The sequence below is a fragment of the Pithys albifrons genome, chromosome 9, assembly GCF_047495875.1.
Source record: "Pithys albifrons albifrons isolate INPA30051 chromosome 9, PitAlb_v1, whole genome shotgun sequence".
Taxonomy (NCBI): domain Eukaryota; kingdom Metazoa; phylum Chordata; class Aves; order Passeriformes; family Thamnophilidae; genus Pithys; species Pithys albifrons.
Genome location: NC_092466.1, coordinates 30,574,479 through 30,598,607, shown reverse-complemented (window position 1 = coordinate 30,598,607; position 24,129 = coordinate 30,574,479). Strand labels below are relative to the sequence as shown.

The following is a 24,129-nucleotide window of genomic DNA, read 5'->3' as shown; positions in this document are numbered from 1 at the left end:
GAGACCACTCCTACATCTTCAAAAAAAACACTCCATGCAACTATATTCATTGATTGTGTTGTGTTGCAAGAGTATTCAAGTGAGAAGCTAGTTAAAATTACTTTTATTAGATAACTTTACCCTTGCCTGGTAATGCCCTCATTACCTATATGGGTAGTGTAAGAACCAGAAAAGCCTTTCAGTCACATAAAAGTGGTGAAAAAAAAGGTATTATAAGTTTTCCAACCGGTGTGACTACTGCTTTTCTTTTGTTACAAATTTTGCAAGGGTTTGTATGTGATGTTTATTTTGCACATATGTATAGATTTGAAGACTAACATGGAAAACTAATTAAAAATCAGGATTTGAATCATAGAATCATAAAATTGTTTCAGTTGGAAGGGACCTTGTAGATCATCTAGTTCCAACCCCCCTGGCCATGGGCTGAGACACCTTTCAGTAGACCAGGTGGCTCAGAACTCCTTCCAGTCTGGCCTTAAATGATGGGGCAGCCACAACTTTTTTGGGCAACCTGTTTCAGTGCCTCATCACTGTCACAGTAAATAATTTTTTTCTGTTATCTAATCTAAGACTGCTCTCTGTCAGTTTAAAGTCATTCCCCCTAGTCCTTTCACTACATGCTTTTGTCCTTCTCCATCTTTCTTGAGCATTGCTCAACAGTTTGTCACACAGTGGTTAGACTGGTGACACAGTTCATTTCATCACCTCCTTCAAGCCTTGCACATATTATGGGACCTCTGCAGAAGATGGTGATGTGGACACCTTGGGTGGTATGTTGGCAGTGACAGCCAGACTGGGTGGGAGGGACAGTTATGCCATTAAATCTGCATCTCCCCAAACAAAGTAGGCAAAGTTTGTTGTCAGCATGGCCACGATGGCACCAGGGAGCTTTGTGGTGCTTTACTGGTATCTCATAGGAAATCTGTGATCTTTGCAGCTTAAATAGTCTTATTCCCTTTCACACAAATTGGAGAGAAGGTGTAGTGACCCTGCTTAATGTGGTCAAACAGCACTGGACAAGCCTCATGATTTCCACCTCTCACATGAAGTGTTAATTTATAACAATTCTAAGGCTGCTGAAGACAAATGAGTGTCCTTTAGACTGTGAGTGCATCAATATTTAATATATCTGCTTAAATTAAACTCTAGTCAAACTACTGATTGTTCTCCTCATCTATTTTTCTCCCCTTCAATCATTAATGGACATTTTCCACAAGTAAGTTAACAAAACACCTAGGATGGCAATGGACTTTGCACATATTAGCTTGACCTTTTCATTCCAGAGTCTCCTCTCCTACGCAGATTGTGTAAGGACTGCAGAGGTACAAAAGGATGCTCCCCAGTCTGGACCACAGATTACAGGACAATAGTGGATCAAACATTTAGAATTGGTTTATGTTTTGAGATTTTTCCTCCATTGCAGAACCTGGGCATTCTTTTAAAAACAAACAAGCAAACAAAACCCCTCTTTACACCGGGTGATAATTCCTTTTGGTCAGATTTGGGGTGTTCAGCTGCATTCCTTGCTGGAAAGGACTCCTTCCAAGATGGCTCTACGAACACTCTCTAAATTTCCTCTCTGTACCTTCAGAAGCTGCTGCTGCACTGTCTGTGAAGTAGAGAACATTCCTAGCTGATCTGTATGCTGGTACAGCTGCAAGTGACCTAGAACTGCACATCCTGCAACTGTAGTGTACCAAAACTAAGGTGAAATTTTAACTAGGTGCTGCTCTCATCCCTAGTCATGCTAGATGTGTACTTTTATCCTTGGATTCTTAAACCCTCAGAGGCTTGGGGAGAAAGCAGTTTATAGGAATTATTCAATATTTTACTTCATTTTCTATTTTAAAGTGAGGGTTTAAAAATTCTTCTGGTGATGCATGGGACAAAAGTGTAGTTATGAACGGTGCCACTATGGCATTGTTACAATTCACTTGCCTTTGAAGGCCCTGCAGGAAGGGTTTCTAAAGAGAAGAAATGTGAAGATTAATCAATGATCTGAAATCTAAGCCAAATGGCGGTTGCCAAAATACTGTAGGCCAAGGGAGCAGAAACCTAGAGCTGAACAGAGCTGTGTTGCTGGTTATGAAACAAGGGACAAAGGAGACATGGAGGAGGGACTTTCCTCCTACCTTTTGTTTCTGTTGCTTGTTTTCACAGTTCTATCTCTTGCCAGCAAAGTTGCCCTCTCAGAATCATTGTATATACTTGGCTGGCATATTCATATTAAACCAGAGTTTAATTGAAAGCAGAGGACTTGTCATCAGTAGGACATCCAGAGAAGTTAGAGCAAAGCAATTAGGATCAATATATATTCATTTCAAGTGCATTTTTATTCTCCAGTGGGGTTTCTTGTTCAGGTCCCAAGCTGCCCGTCATCTAAACTCGGTTTAGTTTGCATCTGACTGGTCCTGCTCCCTCTGCATAAAGAACTACAATATGTCAATGCACTCTGTCACTGATGTGCCTTAACTCTTCTGGATGTTCCCTTATAGATAAAGCATTGTGAATTTGTGAATACACTGATTTTTTTCAGATGCTCGTAACCAGTTTTGCTAGAGAGAATGTTCAATTTGAGCCCACAACACTAATTTTTAAGCTTCTGTATCAAGCACTGTAATGGGACCTGGAGCTTTATATACACTTGCAGGCAAAAAGGTTTTGTGTTAGAGTGTAGGAAACAGCACATCTTGGATGGTTGCTTCAGAATTCTTGTTTCCCAGCTATCTCTTGTGGCTGTGGAAAGATTTCTGTTAGCCTTTCGATTTCAGCCTGTGTCCTGGAGCCCAAGGAGCACTCAAAGCCAGCAGAGGCTGTTTACTCTCTGGGCAGCTGTCTTCAGTCATTTGTTTCAGCAACCCAGTGCACGTGTGTTCCTGAAGTGCTGTGTTCTCCTGAAGAAATCTCTGCCAGTAGCGAGCTACCTTGTCTTCTCCTAATATCTAATGCAGTTATCTGTGGGTGAAGTTTAAGCCCACTCACCTCTTCTAGTTTTCTAATGTATATGCAGAACAGTTAATTTCTTTTGCTTCACAGTAACCTCTTACAGTTCTTAAAGAATGTTACCATGTTTTCCCTCTGCCTTCTCTTCAGGCATATGACATGTATTTCAGTTCTCCTCCCTGAAACAGTTTTCTAGAGTTCTGAGTTCCTGTTATCTTTTCTTCTCCCCCCTCCTCCTTCAGTTGGCTGCCCTTTCTGACATGTAACTGAACCCTATGCCAGCTGAATGTCTTAGAAGTGAGTCTTGAGTTTGTGTCATCCTTCCGTCAGTCCTTCCAGTAGCAAGTATTAATTTTAATATTTACAGGAACACTGTGAGGTGTGGATTTAGACACTCTCGAAGATACTTGAAGTTCATGAACCTTTGTAAATATCACATGGAGAAGTACATTTGGACTGCAGGTCAGAAAGGGAACTCATGCCATACCTTTAGGAACTGCAGAGGCTGTGAACGTCTGAGATTGCATCAGCATTTCAGGTCTAGGAATATTTCAGTTCTCAGAATTTCACTCAGCCCTGGGAATGTTTGTATTTCCACCTGCAGTGCCTGGGTACCTGAGCTCTAATTGGGTAGAGGTAGCAGCCGAGCTGTCATGCTGAACACGCCACAGGTAGAGCCTGATGCTTGCTGCCTGCTTAGTCAGCTCCTGCAACACTTTGCAGTCTGGAGGGTGGAAGTCGCAGGTGGCTGAACTTGGGCGAGCTGACACCTACCTTGCCGTGTGTCTGACAGCGCTATAGTTGCCATGCACGCTCATCAGGGCAAGGGTTTTGATGAGACAGCATCTAAAGACGGTGGATGCGCTGATCCACGGGTGAGTTGTCTCCTCCGAGCTGGCAGGCTGGGATTGCAGTGCTACACGTGCGCTGCATCCCTGCATGACTGCAGCGCAAGTTTGCAGCCTTTTGGCATCGGTGGCGGCGGGGAGGCCGCGCCCATCCTCGTCCTGCGGCGGTCCCGCTGCCTTTGGTACCCGCGCGGGTTCCGCGCCGCGGCTGTGCCCGAGGGACCCTGTCCCTGCGGTGCCTCCCGGGCCTCGGCGCGGGCGTGCGAGTGCCAGGAGCAGGGCATGGCGGTAGGGGGTCACCGTGCCTGGGGCCAGGCCCTCGCCGAGGGTGGCGGGGCCGGGCGGGGGCACCCGGCGGGCGGGACTCTGCGGGGAACGGGGGCGGCTCCCGCCCGGCCCCGGGCTGGGGACGACCCTCGGGCGGGGAGCCGTGTCCGCCACTCCGCGGCGAGCGCGGGGCTGGGGGAGGCGGCGGGGCCGGGGTCTGCCCGCGGAGCAGGAGCAGGGCAGGGGCCGCGATGGAGGTGAGTGCGAGCGGAACGCCCGCCCCGGCGGGGCGGGAGTCGGGGGTCGGGGCCGCCCCCTCTCCCCGGGGCTGCGGGCGGAGGCGGTGGCGGCCCCCGGCGGCTCCTCCCCCGCCCGAGTTACAACCGGTTCGTGCCGGCCGAGGCCCGCCCGCCGCGCCGGGATGCGGGGCTGCCCCGGCGCCCGGGGGCGGCTCCTGCCCCCCGTCCCACGGGCCGCCCGCCCCGCAGGTAACGGGGACGGCGCCGCTTCGGAGGGACCCGCGATTTGGGGGAGGATAATGAGGGGCTGGCAGGGGCCGCGGAGGGCGGACGGAGCCCCCGCAGGGGCCGCCTCCGCCCGGTTCGGTTCGGCCCGTCTCTGCTCTGCCCTCCGGTAGGGGCTGCCCCGGGGTCCGGGGCGGGGACGGGGGCGGCCGGGACAGGCCGGTGGCCCGAGGGGTCCTTGCGAGGTCTCCGGAGCTCCGGGGAACGGGGGAGGCGCAGAACGCGCCGCCGTCCGTGGGCGCCTCCGGGGCAGCCGCATCCCGTCCGGTGCCCATCGACGTCCATCCTCGGTGCCGGCTGCGGGCACCCCTCGGTGTTGGCTGTGGGTGCCTCCCGGTGTCCCCTGTCGGCATCCAGTGGGTACTGAGCGGTGTGTGGTGTCAGCACCTGCCAGGAGCACCTGGTGCGTGCCCACCCCAAGTGCCCATTGGCATTGGGAAGCTGAGGCTGCCCGGGAGTGGAGCAGCGTGACACGACCCTGCCTCGCCCTGTGTGTGGCATCGGGACGGCGAGGGCGACCTTCAGTCACCTCGTGGTGCGCGTCACTGCGCGGATGAGCGATTGCCGTCGAAACTGGCCTGGAAGTGGAAGGCGTCAATGTGTAAGGCAGTCCTGCGGAGCGGAGCTGGGGGCTGGCCCCCGAGGGCGTGGGCAGAGGCGAGGCGAGGCGAGCCGGGGGCTATAAGAGGCCATTCATCCCCACGGAGGACCTGACCAAAGGGCACGGACCGGTTGAGAGAGCGGATGCCGACGGGAGCCCTCGCAGGTTGTGATGCGTAAGGCGATGCACACCGCGCTCTCGTTCTGCAGAGGAGTTGTCTTCTGCTAAATTATGTTGGCTGGTGGTTTATAGCAGCGCCGGCTCTCGTCTGCCTGCATGGATGTGTGCTAGTGTCCGACAGGCAGGTATACTTGCAGGGGGGTTTTCCATCCCCTCTGGGGCAGTGAGGCTCTGGAAACAGGTAGGACTGGTTCTGCTGAGCTGACAGATACCTACAAAGTTGGCTGGTTTATGTGCTGCCCCATTGGTACTTCTTTATGTGAACTAGTTTTGCAAAATAGAAGAACATTATAATGTTGTTAATAAGTTTTGTTCTGGTATTTTGTTTTGTTTTAAAATTCACGAGGCAGAAATGGAAGGAAACATGTTGATGAGCCTCTTGCTTGCAAAAGGGCAAGTAGAAAAGCATAAGAAATAGGTAGACTTGAGTGCTGAGAACTGGAGGGGAAATACATATACTCAGCGTGTAAGAACTTAATTAAACATGGGAAGCTACCTGTTGGTTATAACATCAGTTAAAATAAAATCTGATGCCAGTACAAATGCATCTATTTTAGTGAATTTAACACTTATGCTGTCACATCAGTATGTGTGCAGGTGTTTGGATATGCTGAGTGTGTTAAAAAAACCCCTGTAATGTATCACAGCCACTCTCATGCTTTGAGTGTTACTTGCAAGCTAAGGGTAACAGAAACTTCAGATGATAATTGTAAGAACTTGCCTGAAAAATAAATAGAAATTTAAGAGAAATCTGATTCAGCTCAAAAACAGGGATGTTACCATTCTGTCTTGATTTGTACCAGTGCCTTGCAAAACTGGAGTAGCAGAGTGTTAATCATGCAGTGTTTCTGCTGACATTGGCTTTCTTTGCAGCCATGTGCTTCTCGCAGAAAGCAGCACACTCACCCAGGCTCTGGTTGCACAAATAACAAGCTGGAAACAATCATATTGCTACTGTCTTTCTCAAGATTCCCTTTGCCACAGATTAATACAAGTTTCTGTGTTGAGGGCTAATGTTTCAGTCATACTTCTGTTCTTTTTTTCTTGCTCCTCTGTCATCTTTAAGCCAAATTTTAAGATTTATGGAAAGAGAGCTCATTATTGTGATAATGCTGCTCAGAGAAAAGCAAACAGTTGCAGCCAGACACCTCTCTCTTTCCACATTAAAGTTGTTGTTCAGTTTGTTCTCTAGGGTTTCTTTTTGTTGTGGTTGGTAAAGGCTTTCATCAAGCAGCTCTCTTCCTCTGATTCTTATTCGCAGTGAGTACAACTCACTGAAAAGCTTTTTCTGACCAAACTTTAAGTAAGTGTTTAATTCTTTATGCTTCATGTCTCCATTTCACTATTTTTAATGTAATGAGGTTTCCTGGAGGGTGAAACAATATCCCTCGGTTTTGTGAACAGCAAGATTTGTGAAATTGTTCCCACCTGAATCTTAAACTCATGGTTGTTTTCTGTTTCCAGGATCACACAAGTCTTCCTAGTTGGCTCTGAGGGAAAACAAAACTATTGAGCTCGCTCTTCTGTGTGGGGTTCTGCTTCCTAATTTTTGGTGGTCACATTTATCTGCTCAGTCTGTGTCCTTCTCCTGCACAGACAGAAAATAGTAAAAGGCTCTTTGGATCCCTCCCAAGTTGACGCACAGATTTGATGCCTGTGCAAGTGGTGTTGGGAATAGCAAAGGTGCAATTCCCTCTGTCAGTTCTTGTCCCTGCTACTGAGCTGTTACACTGTAACTTGTCATTCTCATGGAAGCATTAAACAATGTACCCCTAGAAAGTGGATTGATATTCCCAGTCCCAGCAGCAGCTTGGTTGACTGGGACATCTTTAACTATGTATGGTAGCAGAGGGCTCTGGGCAACGGGCTCCTCACACAGGTGTCTCATCTTCTGGGCTCTCTACAGGAAGGCTTTGTGCCTTCAGGTGACTTAGAGAATACACCTCAGTTAAAGCAATAGGCACACAGCAGTGTGAGGTGAAGGAGCAACCTGCAAGAAAGGGAAGGGAAGGCCAGGTCACATCAGCCCTTAAAAACAGACTCTAGGAGTTTATAGATCTGTTTCTTCTTGGAGGATGATTTCTGGGAAGGAAAATGATGGTGTTCTTTACTTTTTACTTGAAAATTGCAGATGATAAATAGCTTGAAGCATTTAGAAAATAGAGATGGTTTTGGTATCTGAAATTTTGTTGTTTAACTAAAAGATGCAAAAAAGATCTGTGGTGCAAAATAGGAGATGTCAGGATGTAGAAGGTCACCACTTTTGCTGCAATAAATTTGGAGCAGTTTGTTGAAGTCAGTAATGCTGTGCAGCATTGCAGCAGATGAGGAACTAATCCAGAGGCTTTTTTAGTATTTCTATTGGAAAAGATTATGTGACCTAAGTCTACAAAAACTTTTTTCCTCTCCTGCCCTATCCTTGCTTCATCCCCATCAAATGTTTAGTATAGCAGAACTGGATTCAGAGTTGTCTTTGTGCCAAATGTTAGGACATCAGTGCAGTGGATGACAACAAATAACAGCCAAAATGTGCTTGTTTACTAAAAGTTACTTTTTAAACAAATGAGTTGAGGTTATTCACTGCCTACATTCATGATATTAGAGTTTTTCTGAAAACTTCCTTGCTTTGTATCAGTGTATGTTGTTGAAGCTATTACTTATTTCCACTATTTTTCACTCTAAGCAGCTACAAAACAAGGCAAATTATAATTACTTAATGCACAGAGAGATGCATAGGTTAGGTCTTAGTGACTGGATTCAAATAGCTCAAATATTTTGTGCAGAAAGATGGGGAACCCCTTTTGTATAAAGGTTATTGTTATAGAAAAGTACCTAAAGTACTATATGGTATGGTGTGAGTTCTGTCTATCCCAGCTGTCATCCTGGCATCTTATGGGACGAGGGACATTCACCAGACATTGGAGCCAGTAAGTCAGGGCTTACATTTAAAAATTAAGCAAATAACTTTGTAATGTTTGTAACTGAGAATATGGTCTCTTGAAGGACAGTCAGTATGTTAAAACTGTAAATCATTCCCAAAGGACCTAGAATGTCAAAATTTACTTCACATTAGTAGACAATGTTTTTGCTATTTTGGGGCTCAAGGCTACTGTCAACTGTTAATTAATGGCAGGGGATCAGTACTTGTCTACTGAGATAGCTTGTTTCTGAAGTTCCTCTGAAAAGATATTAAAAAGAAGAAATTTAATATGAAGCCACCATTTCTTCGGTTGTGTTAACTGTTCCAGTGATACTTTGGCTGAAAACTTGTGTTTTCCGGTGTTTTTCTGCAGGTAGTTGCCACCTGAAGTTACATTTATAGGAAACTGAAGGACTTTTTGCCATCATCTGTAAGTATCTATCTTCAAAGTACCATTTAAGTGCATCTGTAAACTAGAACCTGTCTTTTTTGTGTCTCTATACAATTATTCCTCGACATTTTGTACTGTATTCTTTTTGTAAGTTTTCAGTGCAAATTCTTAAAAAAGCAAAGACTGTGAGGAGCTTGAATGGAAATTCCATTATTGTTTACTTGTTTACACCATTGCTTTCATACACCAGTATTTTTTTTCCATTTCCTCTGGGTTGTAAGTCAAAAAGGCAGTGCAATGCATTTCTTTTTCTGCTTTGCCTCTTGGGAGTCTCCCAGAGAAGAGCTGTTACTGCAGCTTTAATGCGTAAGCTGCAGTGTGAAGATGGTCCTTGAGAATATCTCATGAAGAGTACAGGGTGAGACCTTATCTTTTTCTATCTTTCAGGGTAAAGAAAATAAAATTGTTGAGACTCATATATCTGGTTAGTGACAGAGGCAGGAACAGAGCATGAGTTTTGTGATCTTCCCTGTAGATAGGGAGGGCAGGTTAGTTGTGTGCACAGGGGAACTCACGAGATCATTGAAGTCATCCAAACTCCAAAGCAATGCAGCCTGGAAAACCTCTAAATTATTTGGTGGATTTTAGGAGTATCCGCAAACTAAACCTGAGGATGGCAGGTTACTTAAAGCCATAGATGCCTTGGTGATGGATCATGCCATGCAAAGCAGTAAAGGAGGTATTTGTGGAACCCAAGATGTGGTTGCCAGTTTGGGGAAGGGTGATGTGTGCCAGCTGCACAGAGAGCAGACACCATAACAGGTTATAGCAGATTTTTCTGTGCATGTTAAATGCTGTCATGTCTTGGCACATAAGCCACACCTGTACACAGTTTTAGAACACACTTCACTGATATATACGAAGGGGTTTTGGATGCAATGCTCCTCTACATGTCACTTTGTTAACAGAGCAGAGTACTAAACTGTTGCTATAGCCAAAATGTCAGTCTTCCTCTTGGCCTGTCCCTTCCAGAGTACACTATCTGGTGGCAAACACCCCATTAATCTTCAAGGCAATGTGCTGAGGTGACACTTAAGTAGAGATTTTTTTTAAATTTTTTTCTTTTTATGATCTTTAACTGATATTTTTATACTTGTGATTTTTTTTAAATCCGAAGTTGTTTATTGGGATTGTTTTATATTAGTAGGTTTTCTTGTCTTTTAAGCCTGTGTGCTTCACCCAGGATATCCATGGTATTAGCAGCAGGGGAACATGTGGTTCTGTTGTTGAACTATGGCAGGTATTAATGCCTGAGGTCTTCACAAAGCCTAGTTAACACTCAGTAAAGAAAATGTTCCCTTTTCTGTAATACAGTGCTGATGTATGTATGAGTTACTGTGCTTTGTGTGTGTCTCTATCATGCAGGCAGAGTAGAAGTACCAAACGGTGCTTCTAATTTTCATTGCCCATGTGCTGTGGTACCTCTGTTTCTTAAAAATAGATTGAAATAATCCTCTGTTCAAATGTAGACTTCTCTGTGCAGCTCACCTGTATCAGCACACCTTGGTCAGTCACATTTCTGATGCTGTGTTCGGTTTCTGCTCGCACAGGTTCTGCCCATCCCTCTGCACTGCCTGACAAGATGGTGTTTCGGAAACCCCCCGATGGTGGCTGGGGCTGGGTCGTTGTCCTCGTTTCCTTCTTCACTCAGTTCCTGTGTTATGGGTCACCGCTGGCGGTGGGAGTCCTGTACTTGGAATGGCTGGATGTTTTCGGAGAAGGGAAAGGCAAGACTGCTTGGGTTGGATCACTAGCAAATGGAATTGGATTGCTTGCCAGTAAGTGCAGAAGCAGTGCCTATCTTAAATTGGAGTGTTTCCAATAGATGCTTTTGTCTGTGTGTGCTTTTGGAATTATATCAAAGATAGCTGCAAATGATAGAATGAGGATGCTGCATTTTTGGTTTAGGTCAAGATGGGTAAGAAGATTACATTTATTGTTCCACTATGCATAAACCAAAGCAATGTAAAGGTAAAAGAGCAATAAAAATATTCCCCTTAGGAAATTCAAAGCTTTTGTATTTGAATAAACTAGAAAACCAAACTGTGGGAAACTGAATGGTAATTCTGTTGATAGGATTTTTTTTCAAATGAGGCTTTAATACAATATTTGCATTAGTATTTTAAAATCAGAACAAACTGTTAAGTCTGAAATGGTTCAAGTGCTTTATGAAAAAAAAAGTCAATAAATCAGTTACTAGTTTTTCAGCTCTAGAGGTAAACCCACCAGCTTGGGTGGGTGAGGGCTCCTTTCCACTGTCTGAGAAAAACTCCCTTTGAAGCCTGGAAAGGTATGGCTAACAGTATTATTAAATAAAACAACTTTACTTGAAGCTTCTCTACAATAAGACATTGTCACTTGGAGAGTAACACTAAAGTTTTAGGGAAATAAAACACCACCTTGAAATTCCACAGGTCCAGTTTGTTGTTTTAGCATTGAGCCTGGATGTTGTACTGGGTCATATCACTAACTTCTGTTTTTCAAAAATTCACCATGGGAACTATTATCTTTTTGCTGAATCTGGAGAAAATTGCCTGTCAGCAGAGCAACTGCTGTGGGCAAAAGCAATTATGCAACTTAATGGGCAAAATGCAACTCAGGATTCTGAGGAATATCTCCTTAAAAGAAAGCTGGCATTCAAATAAAGACCTGAATAAAGACCACTGCTTTGTATGACACTGTAACTGGCCAAATACTGGTGTCACATCTGTTGGGGCTTTATATCATTAGTCAGAATAGAGACAGGCAAAGGCAGGTGGATTGTTAACCACAGGAAGACTATGGATTCATTCTCAGGGTATGAGTGGATAAAGGACTATAGACTGCTCTTCCATTGTGCTTTTTTATTTTTCTGTTGTAAGGGTATTAACTCCTGTTATTAGTGCATCAAGACTGAAATAAACTTGAGAGAGTGAAGTGGGAGGAAAATAAGGGTACACAAGGTAATTACTGAAGAAAAAAACAGGCAGGAAGGAATTGCAAGAGAAGTCCTCTCCCAGGAGACCAGAATTCTGTGGCACTGGTAAGAGCCTCAGTGCCCCTTCCTGTATGTAACCAATTTTTTTTCCAGATTTCTTAGTGCCCTCTGTCTTCCTACTGTGAGCAATTGTGAGTAGTGTGCTTTGTAGGTGTGCTGGTTTGCACTGGGGTAAGAGTTAATTTTGTTCTTCATGGCTGGTATGGGACTGTGTTTTGGATTTGTGCTGAACACAAGGTTGATAATACAGAGATGTTTTTGTTCCTGCTGGGCAGGGGTTACACAGAGCCAAGGCCTTTTCTGCTGTTCATACTGCCATACTGGGGGTGCATGGGAAGTTGGGAGAAGACATAGCCAGGATGGGTGACTCCAACTTCTCAAAGGAATATTCCAGATCATAGGACATGAAGCTCGGTATATAAACTGGGGTGATGAAGCAGGGATGTTTGAAGTGATGAGGTTTGTCTTCCCAAGTAACAGTTATGTGGGCTGGGGCCCTGCTGAACACCTCCCTGCCCATGGGAAGCAGTGATTTCATTCCTTGTTCTGCTTTGCTTCCATGTGTGGCTTTTGCTTTCCTCATTAAACTGTCTTAATTTCAACTCATGACTTTTCCAGCTTTTACCCTTCCAATCAATTCTGTCTCCAGTCCTGCTAAGCAGCTGCATGGTCTTTACTGCTGGCTGGGGTTAAATCACAACACAACAGCTCCAAATAGAAACTTCTGTGACTGAATAAGACAAATCAAAGGTGCTGTTGTAACTGATTTTGTTATGCAATGATTGAATGAAATTTTGACAGGTTAGGAGGAGTGGTGTCTGTCCATGTGCTTCTATTCTTCCAGTTCGACATTTGGAAGCTTCATGATAATTCCTATACCTAATGCCTTCAAAGAAAAGTACAGTGAGGGCCTTTTAATTGTCTTGATACCATCACAGTTGGCTGAAAACAAATCTCTGATAACACAGCTTCTCTGGGCAACTTTCTCTTCTAGTATTTGCTGTTTGTTCCTTTCTCCACCTTTATTTTGGTGTCTAGTCTCTGATCTAGTTATCCAAAGACATAAACAAGTATCAATACTCTTAAAGCAATTCTCGTTGCATGCAGAAATTACTGTAATGCTCATTTGATTTTGAACATGTTTACTTAGTGCATTTTCCATCTCTTACAACTTCTCCCAGTAATTAATTTCTCCCTTTAAAGTATGCAATCTTATGGTACAAATTGCTTTGTTTTAGTGTTCAGCTGATGAATAATATTATTTTTAAGTACTGTATTTTGAAGTACCCTTGGATTACTATGATGGATGTTTAGATAATGCAATCAAATTCCTTCTATATTTTCTTTAAAGCCTGCACCTTGATACGGTCTTTTTGCCATTGACACAACAGGCTCCCACACTTTTAATTAAGACTTTTCTGGAGAGCCATTATGACTCTTCTGTGAGCTCTCTTAAACTTAACATCAGCTTTCTGAAGCTGTAGGTGCCAGACTGGGAAAAGAATGAGTTATGGTGGACTTGCAGCTACAGAAAGGAAATAAGTGAATGCCCATTTTATTAGGAAGACTTTTATTACTGATAGCACCAGCAATCACATTCATTAGCTACCATCAGTTACAGAGAAAGGTAGGTTCAGTCACTTTGCTGTATTAGAACTGTAATTTCACCAAAGAGAAAGTGACATGTAGGGCATCTGGCATGAAAAATGTTCTGTACATGTAGTCCTAAACTTTTTTTTAAGCAGCTGATGCTAGTGAGCCCTTTGATGTTTGCTGCACTAGTATCCTTTCTAAAATGTTTACTTCTGACTTGTGTATGAGCTAAACTTAGACTCGAGACATAGAAACCCAGTCCAGCACCTTGTTTATTGGGATGAATTTCCTGACCGCCTGGTGTTCGATTTCTGTCTTTGCTCACAGCACAGCCAGCACTGCTGAGGCCAGTGTTCAGCCCTGAGCTGGACTGTTCACCTCCTCAGCTGCAAAAGGCAACGGCACAGGCACCTGGCCGATCTGTTCCCGGTAGGATGACTTGGGTTGTAACTTTGTGTAACACCACCTGACAGTGCATTGGAAGAAATGTGCCTAACACAGGGAAAGAAAAGCATCAGTGTTACTGTACAGGGCAGAGGTGAGACCTCCTCTACAGAATGAGGTGTTACAGCATTGGTCAGACTATGCAGATGTGGCACATGGCTCCAGGGCTTGTTGCATGTGAAGAAATTGAAAAAGCTCAGTGTGTTTCCCCTTCTAAAACAGGCTAGAGGAGGATATTTATATACATTCTTGAAGATTGTGTGTTTCTCCTGTACCAAGTGTTCCTAATTTTGCATCCATTTGGAGCCTGAAATTGAATATGATCCATGTTAACACTTGTTAAAAGCAAAACAGACAAAGATCTTGGCGCCTGTAATAGGCACCACAGCTGTTTATGGTAAGAGTTGACTTCACAGTATTTAGCATAGGAGGAGACACCAGAAATGTCTCCCATTCCTACTTTCCTTTATTAATGGAGAAAGAACAAAGGGAAGCTTCTCTCTGGAGAGGCATGTCTTGATAACTTGATGAGGTGTTTCTGCTGATCTGAGGAATTCAGTGTTACATGTTTAAAAAGCTTAATTTTGCATTTTCAAGTAAGATTTTTACCACTCTAAAACTGCCTTTGCAACATGTGCATATTTTTGGACAAAACCCTCATAATATACATAGCCCCCACTGTAAAGTATGGAAGCTGTACATAGTTTTTGGGGGGAGAGGGTGTCCCAAAGATTCCTCTGAAAGGGAGCCTGGTTCATAGAATAACTTTATCAGAAAGGAGCAGTCTTTCCAATCAGTTGGGTGTTAGTTGCTGTCCTGTGTAAAAAGCTCTTTTGCTGATCTATATTCATATCAGACTACAAACATTTGGAGAATATTATATTTATTATAACCAGGTTTTAGAAATGCACTTGATATGCAAGAAGTATTTTTGTATTCTGTCCAGTGGATTTTATGTGCAGTCCATGAGTGTTGCCTCCACTCCACAGTGCCAACAGGCTCGGACAGATACCAACAGTAGGGTGGGTCAGATTAATGCAGGTGATAAGAAAAATAACTCAGCTGTCCAATATTGTTTGTTTAGCAAAAGGGTTTGTGTGTGTATGAGGTGAGAGAGGGAGGACCCTCCAGATGAGAGAGTAGAGGAAGGGAGTGTTGATTTGCAGATTTTTCTCTCTTCATGTGAAAATATTGAGGAAGAGACTGCTAGTTCTTGATGTCCATAAAACAAGTTTGTGCTTGTCAGGAGGTCAGCAGATTGTGGTAGTTATAAAGTTCCTATGTGAGCAGAAGATGACTGTTTTCACATCTTAGGAAGGACTCACTGTCACATCGAGGTCTCCCTGAGAGTAAAGTCTTTTATTCAAAATAATAAAAATACCAATGTACAAATGAATCCTTCTAGGTGTTCTTCCTCTCTGGTCTCTCTGCATGAAGATCTACTATGAAAGCCCATCTTTCTACTGTTTTTCCCATTTTGTCTAGGAATCCTCTTGACTGCTCCCCTGCAGAGCCTGATAATTGTGTCGCTGACTGTCGAGCTGTGACAGCTTGTGTCAGAGGAGAGTCCTGGCTCCTGAGTCTTTCTTCCTAGAGTTAGCTGTCATTGTTATCAGCTGGGCTGGTATCTTTTTTGATAAGAGTTTGGCCTAGTTTTAAGATGCAAAACTTTGGAAAGGAAAGAGCCCCAGGGATTTTCTTTGTAAAAGAGGTAAATATTTATCAATGTCTTCAAATATTATTCTAATTCTAGTCCTAACCCCTGGAGTTGTTGGCAAACTGAGCAAAATGCTGGCTTAAAAGCTATTTTTCATGCTTGCTATTGAGGATTTCCACTGGGATTTTATTTTTATGTTGTTCACATTATGATGAGAAAGGGTCTTTCTGAAAGAGAGTCAGCTAATGAAAACCCTTCTGCTGCCTGGAGAGCTGTTTCCTATGTGGCTGTACATGGGCTCCTGCATTCTTCAGGAGCCACTGAACAAAACCCACAGGGCAGGAGTTCACAGAACAAGTCTCAGTCCCACTCTGGGAAAGTTGGATTTTTACTAGAATTAACTGCCTTGAACTCATTGGGCTTCAATTACTTGTAAAGAATAACATGTTTGTGTACAGTGAACTCCTGTGCAAATACCATGGTAATAACTGAAGGTACTGTGCCTGGTGGACAAAAAGTGCCAACTCTTTGAGAAACAGAGAAAGGGAAGGAATGCAAGAAGGCAGGGAAAGAACAAAGATGCTGGCTGTCATGGGGTTTTGCTTTTGTGACTTTTATTTTCTGGCAGTATGATGAGGGGAGTGTGAAAGCAGTGCCTTGTGTGAAAGGGAAGATGGAGCTATTTTTCTGCTCAACCCAGAGAAGAATAATAACTATTTTAATACTTATACTGGTGTTTCTTCTTATAAACAGAACCATTGCTGGGCTGCCAGATCTCTTGCTGTGTGAGATGGCAGATTAATACTGAGCTCACTGGAGCAGGTTCTTCAGTTTTGTGCAGGTTGTTTTCCATATTGAAGCGAAAAGTTCTCTTTGTACTTTTTGTTCTTTGAGATTAGTTTTTTTAAGTGAGAGAAACTGGAAGAGCATCTCCTTGGGCCTTGTCAGGGATGTTCCACTGGAGAGTGTCCTTGTCAGCACATGTAGACATGTTCTTCATCTCTGAGTGTCTCTTGCTCTGGCTTGGGTCAGAGGGTCCAGTTTCACCTTGGATGCTCTAGCAGTGATCATTGAGGTCTGTACCAGTACCACCACCCCAGGCTTGGCAAAGACCTTCTGAAAATAGCTGTGTCAAAATATAGAGAGCAGGTAGAACAGAAATAAAGTTTGTTTTAGCAAGGTAGTGGGTCAGAAATAAAGACTAGAAAGAGTGCAAATTCCTCTGCTTAATTAAATTATGTTATCACTACCTAGTGTTCTTTTACTGTAGAAGAATTTTTTATGTAATACAGAGTCAATCCTTTGTTTATTTTTAAATCCTGTGGTTTTGGGAAACATACCAACCTTAATTTGCCAGTTCTAGCAATTAATTCTAAGAATCAGCAACAATCTAACACTCTCAGCTTTTGTTTTCAGCAAGTTACTCTGCCCAAGTTACACTGGCCAGCTTTCATTCCCACAGCGTGCTGGCTCTGGAGAAGCAGCAAGTGCTTACATCTTCCTTTTTCATTGTTTCCAAAATCCAAATAAACCCTCCTTCCCCAGAATATTTTCTTGATTCCTCTGTGACTCTTTGCCTGGATAAGTCCCAATTCAGACTCACTCCCCTTTACATTCCCTAGTGAGAAACTCTTATGTAGGGCAAAAGTTCTGACCTGCCTTGTCTCTGAGGATCGTTTCACCTGCTGGCAAATCTGTGCCCTGCCTGCCAGAACTGCTTGTCCCGTGGCCGGTAACCACACGAAACTCTTGCCTGCATTCCCAGCTGCTCGATCCTGTCTGCAGACCGAGGCAAGCTCCATCCTCGGCTCCAGCTGTTGTTTACCTCCTATCACCTTTCTGGGCTCACCTCCCATCTGCTGGGAATCTCAGCTCGGTGTGATTCAGGGAGCACTAACTTGAACAAATGGCACACTCCAAAATTACTGCTTTTGTGGATTGTGTTGGCTGTGGAGTGTCTGTGAGATGCAGATGAGATGCAGAGGTGGTGAGATGGTTTTGTTTATTTGTTTGAAATAATGTGAGTTATCTGCGTATCTAACTTGTAACCTCAGAGTTGCTGAGTTTAGACTCATGGGACTAATATATAAGTTTATGTATGAGTGCTTGGAACTGCAGGGTTTCACACAGATTGTCTTTTGCAAGCCAAGTCCCTTGTTGGTTGCTTATTTATGCAGTCCACCAACCTTGCATGCTACTTAAGACTCAAAGGTGTATTCCAGGTCACACAACTGAAAATAAGTGCTTGTTCGACAACTTCTATGAGGAGAGTTCTGGCTGAGTAGAGGCAGGGTACAAATTCTGCCTCAGTTTGTTCTTGGTTTGGAGAACTAAACAACCAAGAAATACTGGGTGAAGAGAGAGAGAAACCTCTTCCAAATTTCCTGAATGTTGCCCTGAATGTTCTCAATAAGTGCCTTTTCTTTTCCATAGTTTTATAGTTGAAACCAAGATAGGTACTAAAGAGTTACTTGGTAGAATACTGACTAGCAGGTATTTATCTCCCTCAAAAATCAGGGAAGATTACTGTTTGTCTATATATCTGTAGATATTTCCTCTATGTAAGCACCAGGTGGCATTCTTACTGTGATTATGATCAGAAGTTATTACTTTTCCATTTCGGTTTTATAAATGTAATATCGAGATGAATACAGATACTGCTTTTCTGAAGCACAGTTTTGGGGCTCTGTCAAAAAATACCTGCTCTCCTAAGGCCTGGCTGATGGTCCATTTTGGTTTGGTATCTCAAAATGAAGATTATTATCAGAGCCTTTGTACAAGTCCTTAAGTGTGCAGTGACAGTGGTGCAGTCAAGTATGCATCTATCATCCCATGTTTAAGGAAGGTTTTACTCATTCTTTCCCTCCCATCCCTGGTACTATTTCTTGGTCTTGATGTCACTTTGTCCTGGAGTAAAAATCTGGCAAGCCTGAACTTGAGTGTTTTTATAACTGATTGTTTTAAAGAACCCTGTAAAAATGAGCACCCTGAATTGTTATTTAATATAATTCTATTTTTAAATAATTATCACAAGGAACATTTCCACAGACTGATGTTTTTTAGAAGTTCCTCCTGATGCTGGTATTTACTAGGAATGTTTTCTCTGCTTTTCCTCCAGGTCCTGTCTGCAGTATATGTGTATCATCTTTTGGAGCAAGGCCAGTAGCTATCTTCAGTGGCTTTATGGTGGCCGGGGGCCTCATGATGAGCAGTTTTGCACCTAACATATACTTTCTGTATGTTTCATATGGGATAGTTGTTGGTAAGAAATGCCTTTTCTTCATGTTGAGACTTAGTCTTGATTTTTTTGAGTCTTGGTTTATGAATATGAGATGAAAAGCTGATTCACAGAGGCAGTGGTAGTCTGGTACTTGATTTATCAACCAGTACTTTACTTTTGGGCAAGGAGGGATGTTGCACAGGCAGGCTCTTACCAGGTAGTAAAAGATAAAAATGATGTACATATTCGTCAAGGTTTGAAAACAGTTTGTCTTCTGTTGACACAGCTATTAGAGATGGAGAAGCTGAGGTTTTACCTAAGGGCTGGAATCAAGCAGGTCTTCTGCGGCCATGAAGGAAATGCCAGTCTTAAAGGAATAACATCTCTTCTGGATTCTGTCATGTACTCATTCTAATCTGATAAATTAGAGATCATTAGGGAGCAATGTTGTTCTCCACATAATTGGATTGAACCTAAGATGCTGTGCTAGAGGCGTGGAAGTGCTGTTCTCCCAGCAGGAGGTGACCTGCCCCTGTGTGCTGCAGAGGGCTGCTCTGGGTGGCTGACCAAATTAACTGTGTCAGGAGTTTGGGCACCTTGCTGGCCAGCAGGGCCCTGGTGTCAGGCTGGCTGGGCATGGTGCCTGTAGCTGCAGCCCTGAAAGCCTTGGAACCTTCCATGCAGCACCAAACCTCGCCCAGGGAGTGCCTCAAATCCATTCTGCTCCACACGGGTTCAGGTGCCAGGGATGGCCGGGGGAGGCAGCGGGGACAGTGCAGCAGCCCAATTGCCCTGTCAGTGTGAGGCTGGTGTGGCTGGTGCTGAACCAGAGTTAAGAGGTACCTCTGTACCCAGGGTTCATGACTGTATTACCTGGGGCATAAGCAGGAGCATTCATTTCCCAGAGGATATAGCATGCTTTATATCTGTCTTTCTCAAGGTCTTGGATGTGGCCTTTTGTATACTGCAACAGTTACCATCACTTGCCAGTACTTTGACAAACGTAGAGGCCTTGCACTCGGTCTGATTTCAACAGGTATTGCTTTTAATTGTCATTCTCTCTACCTTTTCAACTCTGATACAGCTACTGTTACCTTGGCAATAAAAAACAAGGGATTATATTTTTTCTCAGTTATTTCCTGAAACAATTCTAAAGTGAAAACTTCAGTAGTAATGAAGAGATAGATAAACTCAGGCTTAAAAATGGTAATGTAAACTTGCAGATGTATGCTATGGGTTATCCATACAGATGAGAAAAGGATATCCACTAAAATAAAAGCAGACTCGTGTGTAGGTTAGGCTCTAATATGAGCAGACTCGTGTGTAGTTTGTGGATAATAAGAGGGGAAGTGTTCCATAGAGGACTCTTCATACACAAGTTCAGAGGTGAGAATGAGCTTCGAGATACAGGATATAAATATTGTACCACCATAACCTCATACTAGCTGCATCCTTAAAGGAGTGGTTGAAATTTTAGCTTACATTTGTAGTATTTTCTTCCTTTGCAGTCAAAAAGGAACTAAATTCTGAAATCTTCCAAAGGCTTATCCCAGCTTTTTGTCCACATATGTTAAAGTGATCCTAGAAAAATGAACTTTAGACTCAACTCCCACCATGCAAGACCCACTCCTTGAACAGCAGGCAGTCAGGGGCTGTTTCTAGGAGGGCTCTTGGTGAACCCCTGGTCTCTCCCTGCCTCTAGAGGAGAAAGGTGGCAGTGAGGAGGAGAAAGGGGAAAATGTTGGGGTTGGAAATTCTAACTGTGCTAACTCAAAATGGTACCTGAAGGGACATGTGTGAGTACATGGCAGAAGGATGGCTTACAAGTTTTTCTTAAATCAGATATAGAATTGATCTTGTTTCTAAAGTGCTTGCTAGTGTTAATTGTCATAAATTGTTCAGATTTTTGGGGATACTCAATAAAGAAACTGTAACTTCAAGAGGAATGATGAGTTTACCAACTCATTGAACTGAGGAGAGAGGGGCACAAATGACTTACCATTCCTGTGACAATGCTGCTGAATTGTAGAAGTTTGTTAGTGTTGAAGAATGTCTCAGTTCTTCAGTTTAAACTGATCTTATTTTCCTTTTATAGGCTCAAGTGTTGGACTCTTCATATATGCAGCATTGCAAAGAGAGCTTATTGAGCTATATGGATTGGATGGCTGTCTGCTAATAGTTGGTGCCCTGTCTCTAAATATATTAGCATGTGGCAGCCTAATGAGACCATTGGAGTCATCAAGTTCTCCTCCACCAGAAAAAACATGTGCAGACAAAGTCCCAGACCAATATTTTGTTTACCATGAAAAAGGAAAGACCATTGAAGAAAATATAAGCATCCTTGAAAAGGGCTACATTGATGAAAAATGTGGGAACAACGTGCCTGATTGCAAACAGGATAGCATTTTAAATAAGAATGTATTGAGCTCAATAAATGTAAATGAGAAAGACACTTATAAAAAAAAAGTTGTAGAACAGACAAACTTCTGCAAGCAACTTGCCAAAAGGAAGTGGCAACTATACTTGACCTACTGGAAGGAAACTGTGGTTCTTTTTAAGAACAAAGTATTTTCAGCTCTCTTTGTTGCCATCTTGCTCTTTGATATTGGTGGATTTCCTCCTTCTCTGCTCATGGAAGATGTAGCAAGAAGTGCAAACATTAATGAAGATGACTATTATATGCCCCTCATTTCCATTATTGGCATTATGACTACTGTTGGCAAGCTTGTTTTAGGAATACTGGCAGATTTTAAGTGGGTTAACACTTTATATCTATATGTAACTACCCTATTAATGACAGGAGTGGCCTTGTTTGCAATTCCATTTGCCAAAAGTTACCTTACATTAGCAATGCTTTCTGGGATTTTGGGTTTTCTGACTGGGAACTGGTCGATTTTTCCTTATGTAACAACAAAGACTGTGGGGATTGAGAAACTGACTCATGCATATGGGATATTGATGTTCTTCGCTGGACTCGGGAATAGCCTCGGACCACCAATTGTAGGTAAGGTCAAGGGAGAGAGTACAAACTGAGCATGAGCTGGGCAAGACCAGACAGAATTAATTTGCATGTGAGTAGTTATAGTTGTTCCTAATAATAGTGGAAAGGTAAAATCAAAATCTTCAGCAAAAATCAGAGCCTGTTTGGCTTGAGCTGACCAGCTGATTGTGCTCTTTTGGCTTTGATGAAAAGCACATTTCATGTCTAAGTGAGCAAACTTATAGGTTTGGATTATTTTATTTTATTATTTTATTTATTTCATTTAATTTCATTGCATTATTTTATTATTTTATTTTATTTTATTTTTTATTTTATTTTATTTTATTATTTTATTTTATTATTTATTTTTCCATTATGTTCCTCTAACTTAACAGTGCTGTGTTATATTTAACTCCTCACTAATGTGCTTCTCTCTTATTTTCACCCCCAGGTTGGTTTTATGACTGGACACAGGAATATGACACTGCGTTCTATTTCAGTGGCTTTTGTGTCTTACTGGGTGGATTTCTTCTGCTGTTGGCAGCACTGCCCTGCTGGAATGCCTGCACCAATCAGGGCTCAAAGCTGCCTCCAAATACTTACTCCTACAAAGTTGCATCTAGTGCTTAGGTGACAACTGGAAAACACTTTGCGCCTTTTTATATTACATAGCGAAGTATTTTAGTAATTTTCCACTTATTTATGAAGCCCACAAATCCTCTTCCACTAGAAAAATTCCATTGTTGCTTGTTGTTCGGTTCCTTTTTCTTCTTTTTTCCTTTTTTTTTAATGTTATTTTTAAAAACAGTCTTATTTTGTCTACTATGCACCGTGTTTCCAGCCTTTGTCTACTGTAATTTCCTTTTGCCCTGTAAGGGGTATGTCCTGCTGGATTATCAGCTGTACATTTTTTTAAAGGGGGGTGGTATGGAGGGGTGAAAAAGCAAGAATGAAGGCCTGTTCCTTATAGAAGGCTGGCATTTCTGTCACCTTTTATAGGTCTCCAAGTTGCACAATCAGGCTTTACAAAACAAAAATTTGCCTTATTAGAATGTAATACTGTGGTGAGGTGCTTTTAACATCATGCTTAGATTAACTTTCTGTCTTTTAAAAGTTTCTGCAATTTACAATGAAGTGCCAATTGCAGGAGGGAGAAGAGGAGAAAGAAAATCAATCTTGTGTTGCATAACTTAAGTGAACATTATGATGAAAGTAAAGATTCTTACTACCACTACAACTAAGAACTGTGTTTATAAATATTGCACATTTTGTGAAGTCTGTTTATAAAACTGTTGAACCAAAATGTTTTAAACCAAGGAATAAATATGATTGTTGAAACCATGAAAAGAAATGCTGACTTGGTTATGCAAGTTCATAATCTTTAGATCAAAGTGAAGATGTGCTCACAGAAACCCACAGGTGAGTGTTTGTAAGCAAGTCACCCCCAGTCTGGAGGTACTGGGGGCCTCTCTTGCACAACCACAGTTTAGTAGGTTCAACCTACTGTAGGGAACTAAATAGTAGAGCTTTCAACGAGGTAAACCTGATGAAAAAAGGGAAAATGTGACAGCGATGTCATCTCTGCTGTCATTTTTAGAATGGATACAGCAAGGAGAAAAGTTGGTAAGAGGGAGAAAGAAAAAGCACGGAGGAGGGTTAACAGAAGAGGTTCAGGGAAAGCTGGTGTGGAAAGAGTTGCAACACTTGAACACCAAAGAAGCCAGTGAAGACAGAGCCCCTGAAACTTAATGCCTCTCTAGCTGCAGCTACTCCTGTGCGTCTGCTGGCTTTTTACTGGTATGACTGGGGGAACTCTGTGTGATGTTCAAGTCTTTCCAGGTGCTCCAGCAAAGGCAGGATGACTCTTCTAGTTCTTTACTGCCCTGTGGGCCTTGTGCAATGGCTTTTGCTTACATAGCTGCTCCCATGCCAGCATTGGGTCTGGTTGCTCTTGTGTAGTAGTCACAGAAATCTATCCATGGGTGGCACGTCCTGGGCACTTTGGTTTCTTGCTGTAGGTTTAAAGTTTAGTGGAGCATGTTGCAAGCCTTGGGCGAGGTACAAGTTCTCAATCCTGAGTTGCATCCTGCATGATTGCCTGCAAGTGCCTGGCTAGTTCTCAGCAGTACTAGGGACCTCAAATTCTAATGTGATTCTGGCTCATAAATAATTCTTAAGGTAAAAAACAGGCATGTAATGAGCAAACTTTATTGTCAAAGTGCTGTGCACAGTTACTATGTTTGCACACCTCATTAAGCAAGAGCGATGCAACATCTAAGTGGGGTAGACCTGACTGCAAGTAATGTTCCCTCCTCTAGTCCAGGGCAGGAAAATCCAGCTTGGCTTCAAACAGTTTCTGCTGACTTTCTGGGGTTCGCTTATGTTTGTTTGAATTAAAACTTGACAAAAATAAAGATGCAGTTAGTTTGTCTCTTTATGGTTTTTTTAATCCATTTGTCAGCAGGGTGTAACTACTGTGGAGGTTTTCTTCCTGGATTATTCAGTGCATGTGGAAAAAGTATTC

The 24,129-nt window shown here is 42.9% G+C and overlaps 1 protein-coding gene across 6 annotated transcripts; it reads left to right on the top strand.

The window, feature by feature from the left end:
* The first annotated feature begins 3,660 nt into the window (after positions 1–3,660).
* On the top strand, positions 3,661–22,842 carry SLC16A9 (solute carrier family 16 member 9). 6 transcript variants are annotated; one of them, XM_071563228.1, is made up of 7 exons: positions 3,661–3,818; positions 8,657–8,713; positions 10,285–10,512; positions 18,524–18,667; positions 19,566–19,661; positions 20,721–21,629; positions 22,057–22,842. In XM_071563228.1, exons 3-7 carry the CDS (start codon positions 10,317–10,319, stop codon positions 22,233–22,235), a joined length of 1,524 nt encoding a protein of 507 aa, XP_071419329.1. In that variant the 5' UTR covers positions 3,661–3,818; positions 8,657–8,713; positions 10,285–10,316; the 3' UTR covers positions 22,236–22,842. The 6 variants fall into 6 exon arrangements, with proteins under 6 accessions (XP_071419329.1, XP_071419328.1, XP_071419325.1 ...); XM_071563227.1 differs by lacking the exon at positions 3,661–3,818 and adding an exon at positions 4,360–4,546; XM_071563224.1 differs by lacking the exon at positions 3,661–3,818 and adding an exon at positions 5,190–5,348.
* The last annotated feature ends 1,287 nt before the right edge of the window (positions 22,843–24,129 follow it).